General features: G+C 39.3%; 1 protein-coding gene across 1 annotated transcript in view; it reads right to left on the bottom strand.

Annotated features, from left to right (window-relative positions):
- The window catches only part of CTNNBL1 (catenin beta like 1), a 160887-nt gene that overhangs the window by 61567 nt on the left and 87277 nt on the right, over positions 1-12043 (bottom strand). Inside the window, exon 11 of the mRNA XM_052650500.1 lies at positions 1764-1945. Within this exon, the coding sequence (XP_052506460.1) occupies positions 1764-1945 (182 nt within the window). The remainder of the gene's footprint in view (positions 1-1763; positions 1946-12043) is intronic.

Genomic DNA, 12043 nt, shown 5'->3' with positions numbered 1-12043 from the left:
TTGTCTTCTCAGAGACCTTACGGTACCGATATCAGAGCTTTTATTCACTACTCTAGTTTCCGCATCTAACAGAGCAGGAAGGAAAATGCAGTCCAGAGAAGTTAAGTAGTGTCTAAAGTCACACAGCTACTTAGCTGTAGAACCACAGCTTGGTTTCTTCCTCAGTTGATCTCCTCATCTAAAGAACAAGGATAGTACCATCTATTTCGTGGGTTGTGAGGTCCAAATGGGGCTTTCCAGGTGCAACTAGTGGTGAAGAACCCGCCTGCCAATGCAGGAGATGTAACAGACATGGGTTTGATCACTGGGTCGGGAAGATTCCCTGGAGGAGGGGATGACAACTCACTCCAGCATTTCTTGCCTGGAGAATCCCATGGACAGAGAAGCCTGCTAGGCTATAGTCCGTAGGGTCACAAAGAGCCAGACACAAATGAGGTGACTGAGCACACACTCGTAAGGCCCAAATAAGGTAGCACATAATGCAGCTGTGCTAGGAATGTGGCAGGATTTCAATGAATGGCGACAGTCTCCTAAATTTTATCTCCAAGATCTTCAAGACCATTCATTCTCTCTCCCATGCATAAATTTCCACTGAGGAAAGAAAAAAGACCAGCAATGGGGTTAACATGTTCACAGCTGGGGTTTCAACAGCTGGGGTTTCAGTCAGTACCTGGTTTGAGGTGACCTGAACTTTCTATGTGTTATCAGACCTCCAGTCCAGAGTTCTTCCCTGCCAGACTTTTTGCTGTGTCTGGAGAGGGGATTCCATCAAAGAAGGTATCCCTGGTGGTAACCACTGAAGACATGCCACACCACCTTCCTTTTAGCCATTTCAAGTTGGTAGAGACTAAGTCAAGTCAAGATGAAAAAAGACTTTTATCTAGGAAGGTAAGGAATAAAAAAGATTCTGCAGATATCTATCCTGTTCTACTAATCACTGATAAAAAAAAAAAAAAAAAATCATGGGACAGATGTTAACTTCTGATAAGACGACCAAATTAGCCAGTCAGCCAGCCCAGGTCCTCCTCTTTTACACACACTACCACCTCAGCCCCCCCGTAGCCCTTTCTCCATACTTTAAAATAACCACCCAACCATGTAAATTCCCTCTGCAAGTGTTTGTTAGCCTCCAGCAGAACCGTCAATGCTCATAAATCCGGGGCCTTCCAGATTGCACTGCCGTCATTTACTGGGAGAGGGAAGCAGCAGGCCACTAGACTAGAGCAGGGCGGGACTGGTCTAGCAGCAACCACTCAGCTTACAGCACCGCGATTCATGGCATTTTGCTGGGAGTGCGCACCACCAGGGAGCAGAAACATAAAAAGGGGCACCTGGGCTGTAAATAGTTTATTTCGGCAATTCCTGATGTTGGCTGAATCATACTTTAATACAGAAGTACACGAAAGCGCTACTCCGGAGGTGACATGTGCTGCTACCCCATTACTCTTTTCAAAAGGGTCTTCCATCAGAGAGACACCTCGCTACAAATTACAGTGAAGAAAACAAAACCTTCACGCACAGGCTTATTAACAGGCCAGCAGGGAATGGAACCACCAGAAGCAGTGTGGCAAAGGCCATCCGTGACCAGGGGTCACCGGGTTGCTTTTCCATGCACAGAAAATAAGCAGATAAAAAAGAAAAAGGTAGCACACTTCCACCTAAGAGTCGACTCCTCAGCTGCACAGCACTTTGCAAAGCAGCTCTCATCTCCCCCATTTCTCCTAACACCTTTCAATGAGGCTGACTTCTCCAGCGAACCCTACCTTCATGCTCCTTCTCAGTGGTTCCCACTTTCTTGATCTTCCTGGGAGACTTCATAAAAAGGGGAAAGATGGTCCGTAAGCCGAGAATGTCAACAAACTTGTGGCAGTTGTCTGTGCCCTCGGGTCCAATCATGGCATGGTCCAGCACTTTCAGGGCACTGCTCCGGGAGATCTTCTTTTCTCTGGGAACAAAAGAGGTTTTACATAAGGCATTTCATGAGCATGGTCTGGTCTTAAAAAAAAAAAAAGTGTATTTACTGCAAAATTCATTACAATGGAAAAAAGAAAAATAAAAGCAAAAATAATTTAAAGGTCCACCAGTCAAAACATTGTTACATTATAGTATATCTACATGGAATATTACATACTTATTAACAATCAGGAGAGTAGGTGTTAGAATGAACAAGTTCTTATGATCATAATGGTAAGCATGAAAAATAATATTCAAAATTCCATATGAAGCATTACCTCATGTAAAAATATGTAAAAAATATGCATTAGAAGACACTGGAAAGAAACAGATCAAAATACTAACAGGTTTTTTCAAGGTGTGGATTATGGATCACCTATTCTTCCTTTTTCTTTCTCTTTAACAGCTTTATCAAGATATAGTTGACACACCATACAATTCACCCATTTAAAATGTATAATTTAATGGATCTTAGAATATTCAGAAATGTGCCACCATCACCTTAGGCAATTATAGAACAGTGTCATCATTGCCAAATTCAACGTCATGAAGATTTAAACCTATGTTTTCTTCTAAGAGTGTACTACTTTTAGTTCTTACATTTAGATCTTTATTTTTGAATTAATCTGTATATGTGGTATTAGTTAAGGATCCAACTGCATCGATTTGCATGTGGGTTTCCAACTGTGACATCTGAACTGAGTCTGAAGTATGATCATCTGCCAGGCAGAGAAGAGAAAGCCATGATATTGGCGGCGGTAAGCAGTATACGCAAAGGTACAGGAGGTCTGTAAGAGCGTGTCACTTGGAGGGACTGGAAGTAGCTCTGAATGATGGGGGGGTGCGGGGGCAGGGGTGGGTGGGTGAGACGATTGAGGGGAAGTGGGCAGGAACAGGTCACGACAGGCCCTGGCTGTGCTGCCCAAGGAACCTGGGCTCCATGCCACTGACGCTGAAGAAGTCACGAAATGTTTAAGAAAAGGAGGGCACTACATAAATAGATTTTTGAAAGCTTAATCTGGCAGTAGTGTGATGAAGGGCCTGGAGGGACAGAGCTTGCGGGTCAGGAGGCACCTGTAAGAGAATATGACAAGAGAGCAAGTGAAAACAACAGAGCTCTGATTTTGGCAGGGTAGCAAAAAGGCATATTTGTGAGACATGAAATCTTAAATATCAGGAGGAGGGTAAATACATTTCTAAACTCGGCAGGGAGGGGTTTTTCTGCATCAAAATGAAATTCTGAAAGGAAACTAGACAAATAATATATTTGTTTTCACTACAGCTGGACTTCAGCATCCCACTCTACAAACTTAAATTTACAAAGGTTATGTCTAGGGCATGTAACCACGTGAGGAGAAATTAGGAAACTGAAATACAATATCCTTACTGTTTAGCCACTCAGAAAAAGTCCTCTTGAAATGAATGACCATCATGTAACAGGGCACCTTCCAGTTACCATTTCGCATACATTCAGACCATTTCACATTTAACAGAATTGTTTGAAATGCTAAAGGTAAAGGATGCTGGTTTAGCCAAGTCTCTCTCTCTTTTTTCCCTGCCTAAGCAAATTCAACAAACAAAAGATTTTAAAAGTAAAACCCTTTTCCAGGTAGGCAGTGTAAGACGCCTTTAAAGGGGGCAGTAATTGCATATTGATCACCATTTAGGCAAGCTGCATGGAGGTGAACTTTGGAATATTCATCGGGTTCAAGTTCAGGCTTTTAGCAATCAATAGCTGTTTGGCCTGACTTTCTTGGGTTGGCTTTATTTGAAATATTTATTCTACTTGAGGACAAGTAGTTTATCTTAGTCTTGGCTGGGTTCATCAGGTTGTCCATCATGCCAGGACCAATGTGGATGCTGGCCGCTATAAAATGGGTGCTGGTGGGAAAGGACTGAGTCCTCTACTCTTCTACCAAGGTGAACCTTCTGAGGAGGCAGAAAGGGGAGGAGAGGGAAGCTTCCACTGTTGCTTTAATCTACTTACGCTTCATTAGACAGAAACACTTTGGTAATAAACATGCATTCTGAGTATGTTTGTTCTTTCATCAAATATTTATGAAGCACCTAACAAGTGCCAGATATTAAGCTGAGATGTGAAGAGAGGCACAGCTCATGCTTCTGAGGAGCGCGGTTCACAGGGGGAGACAGATGTGCAGACCATGGTATACTGAGAAGAAGAGCCATGTACTACAGTGGAGGTGTATACAGGGGAGAATATGAATGCAGGGAGGAGGGCTGACTATGAGTCAGGCAGGCCTCACAAAGGGGATGATGCCTGAACCAAGGTGGACTGGATGACTTTCTCAGATCGGCAAAAAAGATAAGGGTATTTCAAGCAGAAGGAAACAACAGCATATGACAAGGCATGAGTAAGCGTGTTACATTCAGGGAAGTGGTGCATGGTCCTGTGAGAACATGAAGAGCCAGAGGGGCAGCAGGAAAAAAATGAAGCCAGTTGATTCTGTGTATTAGAAAGATCATACTTGCTACAGTGGGTTGGACTGTATCAAGGGAGGGGAAGAGGAAGAAGTAGAAGAGAGAGCGGAAATACATGGAAGGCAGAGACACTGGTAAAAAACGCAAAGTAACAAGAGACTATGGGTGAAAAGAGGTGAGTTCAGATTGATCCTGGGTGCTGGTGAGATACCAGCTTAGACTTACTAGTCTGCAGTCCAGGAATGAGATTAAAAATAGAAGGAAACGGACTTCCCTTGGTGGTACAGTGGATGACAGACCGCCTGCCAATGCACGGGACACGGGTTCGATCCCTGGTCTGGGAGGATTCCACACGCTGCAGAGCAACTGGGCCCACGCGCCACAACCACTGAGCCCTGCAAGCTGCAACTGCTGAAGCCAGAGCCCCTAGAGCCTGTGCTTCACAAGAGAAGCCACCACAGTGAGAAGCCTGTGCACCGCAACCAGAGAGCAGTCCTGGCTCTTGGCAACTAGAGAAAGCCCATGTGCAGCAATGAAGACCAAGCGCAACCAAACACAAATTAATAAATAAATAAAATTATTTTTTTTAAATGGAGGGAAATGTGTGTGCTCAGTCACTTCCAACTCTTTGTGATCCCATGTGTAAGAATGATTAAACCTATGGCTAGTAATTGAATCAATGATGTGAAGATTACCCTAAGAGGGTGAAAAAAATATGCAGAAAAGAGGGATTAAACCCTGGAGGAAACTTATTCAAAAGACAAGTAAAAGAATTAAAGTCCACTCCCTTCTCAACCAGAAAACTGTGAGGAATCAAGAAAAAGAGTGATAGGCAGTGACAGTCTTCTTTAAAAGACACTGTGAAGCATAAACTTATTTCTGCAAAAAAACTTGGATAATGCCATATGAGATCATTTTTGTTTGCTTTAAAATGTACATGATTAAGTTCATTTCCCTTTAGCACCCCAAATATATCACTTTCCAGGATCCAAGATTCCTATGAATTAGACATAAGATCAACATGACTAAGTTCACAGGTGCTCTCAAAGTACAGTGCCAAAGAACACAAGTGCTATGGCAGATGCTAAGAGATATTCCACCTCTAAAATAGAATAGTGGCAGTCTTCTATATTGCTAGATTCATTTTTTTCCATTTCTATTCCCATTCATTTTTTATAAACTACTAGTACCAACCATTTCTTGACTGCCTGTGCCAGAAAATGAAACAAATTTGTAGAAAACAAAGGTAAGATTTTTGTTTCTAGCACTATAGTAGACATAAAAAACATAGTAAAAATCAAAAACAGAAAGAAAGACATGTGGGAGACTTCTCCGGCAGTCCAGAGATTAAGAATCCACGGTTCCCCTGCACAGCAATGAAGACCCAGCACAGCCAAAAATAAACAAATAAAATCACACACACACACACACACACACACACATATAAAGATTCTACCCTTCCAACACAAGGGATGAGGGTTTGATCCTTGCTCGGGGAACTAAGATCCACCCCCATGCTACGAGGTATGGCCAAAAGAAAAAAAAAAGGAAGGAAATTCCCAAATATTTTAAAACTAAATAATACACTTCTAAATATATCATGGGTCAAAGATGAAATCAAAAGAGAATTTAGAAGGTGTTTTGAACTGAAAATACAACATATTAAAATGTGTGTAACATGGTTTAAAGCAGCAATTAGAGGGAAATTTATACCATTAAATATATATTAGAAAATTCAAGAAAGATGTCAGGTCAGCGATCTCAAATTCCCTTCTTGAGGAATCAGAAAAATAGCATATTAAACCCCAAGCAATCAGAAGAAAAGCAATAATGAAGATCAGAGTAGGAATCACTGAAATAGAAAACAAACAAAAAACCAGTAGAAATCAATGAAAACAAAAACTGATTCTTTGAAAAGATGACGCATATGACTAACATTAGAAATAGCAGAAGGCATATATCCCTGCAGATTATATAGGAGTTAAAAGGATAATAAGGGGATATTCAAGAACAACTTTATGCCAAAAAATTCTACCACTTAGATAAAATGAATTCCCTAAAAGACACAAACTACCCAAGTTTACTCAAAGAGAAAAAAGGAAAAAGAAAAAAGATCACTGGAACAAGTGAAAAAATTTTATTTATAAAAATTTAAAGCTTCTCTGGGAATTCCCTGGCAGTCCAGTGGTTAGGACTTGGGGATTTCACTGTGGTGGCCTGGATTAAATTCCTGGTTGGGGAACTAAAACCCTGTAAGATGTGTGGTGGAGCGACTGCCACCCCCTTAATCCCCAATAAAAACTTTTCAAAAGACTATGTTATGAAAATGAAAAGGTAAGCTATGGACTGGAAGAAAATATCTGTAAAACATATATCTGACAAGAGTGTATCTATGACACAGAAAGAAATGTTAATAATGAGACAACCACTCTTACCCCTGCTCAAAATGGGCAAAAGATCTGACCATACACTACCAAAGAAGATATGTAGATGGCAAATAAGCACATGAAAAGACACTCAATATCATTAGCCATGAGGTAAATTCAAATTAAAACCACAAGACACCTATATACACCCACTAGAATGACTAAAATACAAAACACTATGTATACCTATCATATGATCCAGATGTGATAGGATCAACTGTCATACTGACCCTAGATAGGATTCAACTCATAGATATCTATCCAAAAGAGATGAAAAATATTGTTCACCCTAAGATTTCATACATGAATATTAACAGTAGCTTTGTTCTTAAAAGCAAAAAACTGAAAATCTAAATGTCCATCAACAAATGAATAAACAAACTGATGTATTCTTAAATGGAATATTATCCAGCAAAGAAAAAGGGACAAACAATTGTTACACGTGGCAGAATCTCAAAATAATTATAGTTAGTAAAACTGAAAGAAAAAAAAAAACTCAAGAGTAAAAAAAAAAATTGATGGTTCCTAAAACGGACGTATGAATGAATATACCCTTCTCTTTCCTTTTTTTTCCTTTTGGCCTATACAGTTAATAATCAGCATGGGTTCACTGTATTTCTGCTACACAACCCCAAGCTGCAATTGTACACATCCCTTGGGATCATGGTGGTCTCAACTGGAACAGGGTTTTACAACAGAAGTAATAAGCTTCATGTCAACGTTTTCAAGGAAACTGACAGTGTAATTCTTCTGTCTCCCACTGGCTTTGTTGTTTCTCAGAGAACACTGAACCATCTGATAAAAGGACATACTGTTAAAAGTGCTCTGTGGAGGCAAGAAGCAAACGCTTCGGAGCACAGTCTGTAATTAAACCCAGTACATTGAAATCTTAAATCTGCAACAACATCTTACCAAAGATAGACTTCTGTAACCAAGCACAAAGAAATGGCAAACCAGTCTCTATCCGGGGGCAATGAGGCCATCTTTACGGCTCCACCCTCAATTTCTGCTAAATTCTAAGATGGCCATGGCCCCATAGGTATAATTTAGTCTTATTTCTGTGAATTGGACCCTATAAATCTCATCACTTTGTAAAACTGCAAGATAAACTGTAATTCTCCCAAATTTTATTTTTCTCTCAACTATTCCTGACTACCAAAATGCCACTTGGTTCATGTTCCTATCTTAACTCTCTGGCTGCCAGCCAAGGATCATCCAAATATCCTCTTTGTACCCTAATTCTTCCCAGGTGGCTCAGATATAAAGAATCTGCCTGCCAATGCAGGAGATGAGAGTTTGATCCCAGGCTCAGGAAGATCCCCTGGAAAAGGGAAATGGCAACCCACTCTAGTATTCTTCCCTGGAAAATCTCATGGTCAGAAGAGCCTGGCGGGCTACAGTCCAGGGGGTCACAAAAGAGTCAGAAACGACTTAGTGGCTAGACAACAACAACCCTAACTCTGACTAGCAAGCCAAAATAATGAGGGCAAGATACCTGAAATGCAGGGCCTCTGGCTTTCTCTTCCTTTCAGGAGCAGAGTTCTCCACCGCCCAAGAGGCTCTGTGGGTCCCACCCATACCTCATATTTTCTCTTTCCTTATCAAAAAACAACGACCAAAAATGAGAAATCCTTTTTTTTTGTTTGTTTGAGTTCTTATACTCTAGGATGGCTACCTGCTGTTTCTTTCACAGCATGAGTTCCATTTTAAAATATCACCTCAGCAATCTTTTTTCTTCTTTTTCAAAATGTCTTCATCTATTCTTTGGCAGAGAGAGAAAAAACAAACAAAAAAAAATAGCCTTTTTTCCCTTATTGATTCTGTCAAGCACTGTGAAATCCAGACACTCTTAACACAGGAATGAAAAAAAGTCACCTGACAACGAAACTAACACTGGGAGGGAAGGGGAAAGAAGAGGCGAAAGGCCTGTGAGGTAAGGGCTGAGAGGTCCCAGACCTCCAAACGGTGCTCAGGAACAAAAGCTGAAACTCAGCTACAAATCTATATGAAGGGCTTCTGTGAACCTTGAGTAGAAAGGTTATAAGAAATAAATACCTAAACCATAACCCTAAAATATCTAGGAGGAGGATGGAAGAAGAGAGTTGAGAGGGTCAAGTGTTTCAAGGGGGGATAAACTCAAGTGTAGACACTTGCATTGGCTTTGCTCTGAAGCCCAGCATGGGCACAAGCCAAACAGGGCAGTGAGCCCAGGACTACAGCTGATGCCTGGCTTTCCTGCAGTCTTGAAGATCAGGTTCACCACCACCCTATTTTATATTCCTCGCACACTAAAAAATTTCACATGGGCAAACAGGACTAAATATCTCTTGACGGAAGGTTACATTCTCAGCTACATGGCTTTTAATAAATCATTCCTCATTCTTCGGGCCTATCTGTAGGATCTGCCAGCAATTCTATGACCCAATGATTCTAAAAAGTAAAAATATTTCTCAAGACCTTCCTTATTCATTTAGAAAATATTTACTGAGTGCCTAATATGTATTATTGCTAGATTCTGGGGATACAGAGAGGAAAACCTGGTTCCTGCTCTCAAGAGTCTTATAGAACAGCCAGGGACAAAGAGATGCTTGCCACACAGGATGGTAAGTGCTCCCACAGGGGTAAGCAAGGGATGCCTGAACCTAATCTCTAAAATCAACAGGCGGTGTGTGGGTGTAAGGACAGGGCAAGGGGAAGTGATATAGGGACGGAGGCTTCTTAAAAGAACTTTAGCCTAAGTATCAAGGGTGAGGAACCCAGAGAAAATAAAGAAATGTGTTAAGGAATCTAAAATAGTTTGGTTTAGAAAACAGAAAGGACATGTGTGGGAAAAGGAGAATGAGCGGAGATGGCCACAGGAGAATTAGGCAGAGGACAGATCCTGAAGGGACTTGGTACCACTTCAAAGGTTCATAAACAAACAAATCAAGATTCATTTTTCAAAAAGTATATTACATTAACAGAAAAGAAATGGAATAAATTGCTTAACTTCCACCGAAGGAAAATGAAAGAACTAAAAGGCAAAACAAAATAAAATCTTCAAGAAAACCAACAGAACAAAATAAAGAGAAGCAAAGGGCCAAACACAACAGTCATTGTAATAGAAACAAGCACATTAAATTCATCTGCTTAAAAACAAACTCTCACATCGGACTAAAAATAAAAAAAAAAGCATGCTCTTAATAGGAGTCACATATAATATAAAATGACATAAAAAGTTAAAATAAAACCATAGGAAGGGATATGATAGATAAATACAAAATAATAAAAGAATTCAAAACCAATTCATTACATGCAATAAAAAGGACTATTTAACACTAACAAAAATATACAATTCAAGATTAAAATGAAAGAATTAGCATTTACTTGCTGAATAAACAATGTAGAATATAACGAGCAAAAGAGTCAAGAATAAAAGGAAAAAAAAAGCCAGTTTTATTAAGATACCAATATTACTCTCAAAGTTTGACAGATTAGTTTTTTAAAAAATGGATATGGAAGGGTTAAAATATATTTCAAATATTGATTTAGGAGTTATGTACAGGACATACTCTAGGAACACAAACTCTAAGTGTCCATGGAATATACACAAAAACTAGCCATCTACAAGGCCACAAATAAAGTCTCAAATTAGAAAAGCAGATACTATTCAGCCTACATTTTCTATTAAGGTAGTAAGAAAATAAGACTTAACCACTTGAAACTGTGTGATGAAGCTAAGCCATTTTAAGAGGAAAATTTTAACCTTAAAGTTTGTTTGTTGGTTGTTGTTGTTTTCCCCTTTGTCTGTGCCACAAGGCTTGTGGGATCTTAATTCCCTGACCAGGGACTGAACCCATGCCCTTGGCAGTGAGAACACAGAGTCCTAACCACTGGACTGCCAGGGAATCCTGAATGTTTTTATTTTCAAATAAGAGGATTATTTTTAAAAGCATTAACCATTCAACTCAGGTGTTTAGAAAAGGGCAACACAATAAATGGAAAGAAAGAAGAAAAAAGGAACTAAAGACATAAACAAATTTGTGAGAAGGCAAAAAGTATACAAATAGACAAAATGCCAAACCAAAAGCAAAGACAATCTCAATCACTTTTAACAAAGCTGACTGAGTAAGAAAGCAGGGAAATGTAAATAGATAACATTAAGAGTTATAAAGAAGACATAATGAGCAGAAAGTGAAAAAGATGAAATGGAAGATACAGAACAGAATTACACAAATACAAGGACAACTGATATCAATAAACTTGGAAGTCTATGAAATTGAAAATTTCTAGGAAAATACAAAATATCAAGTTGTCTTTAAAAATCAGAACACCGATGAAGGAATCAAAGACCTAAATAAATGGAGAAATACACCATGTTCATGGATTGGGAGTCTCGCTGTTGCAAGATGTGCATCCTCCCCAAAAGAATCTACAGAATCATCAGAATGCCAGTCAGAACCCCAGCAGTTTTTCTAGAAATTTATATACAAAGAAACTATAGAACTAGAATAGTTAAAAGTCTTTAAAAAGACACTAAGTAAGACAATTACATCACATAATTTCAAGACTCAACCGTACAGTCAGAACAGGGTTGTGTTGCCAAAAAGACAGACACATAGATCAATGAAGAAGAACAGAAAGCACAAAAAATAGACCCACACATGTGAGATAATTAATTTCTGACAAAAGTGTAAAGGCAATTAACTGGAAAGTGCACAATGTTTGCAATAAATGGTGCCAGAATTGGATATATGGGTTCGGGTGGACTCCGGGAGTTGGTGATGGACAGGGAGGCCTGGCGTGCTGTGGTTCATGGGGTTGCAAAGAGTCCAACGCAACTGAGCGACTGAACTGAAGTGATGCAAAAATAATAAATAAAACCAAGAACCTCAATTCATACCTAACACCAAATATGAAAATTAATTTAAAATCGATCACAGATCTATAAATGTAAACCATAAAACTGAAAATTCTAAAAAAAAGATGAAAGAAACACTTTGAGACCCTGGTTAGGAAAACATAGTTTATATGACATACCAAAAGTACAATTAAAATATATATATATATTTTTTTAAATTAGACTTTATCAGTAAAACTTTTGCTCTTTAAAAGACACTGCTAAAAAATGAAAAGGCAAGCCACAGACTAGGAAAAAAATATTTCCAAAACATGGCTCTGACAAAAACTTCTTTCTAGAATAAAGAACACTTAAAACTCAGTAACACAACCCAAATAAAATTTAG

The sequence above is a fragment of the Budorcas taxicolor genome, chromosome 13 (assembly GCF_023091745.1).
Source record: "Budorcas taxicolor isolate Tak-1 chromosome 13, Takin1.1, whole genome shotgun sequence".
Taxonomy (NCBI): Eukaryota; Metazoa; Chordata; class Mammalia; order Artiodactyla; family Bovidae; genus Budorcas; species Budorcas taxicolor.
This window is presented reverse-complemented; position numbering and strand designations above follow the sequence as displayed.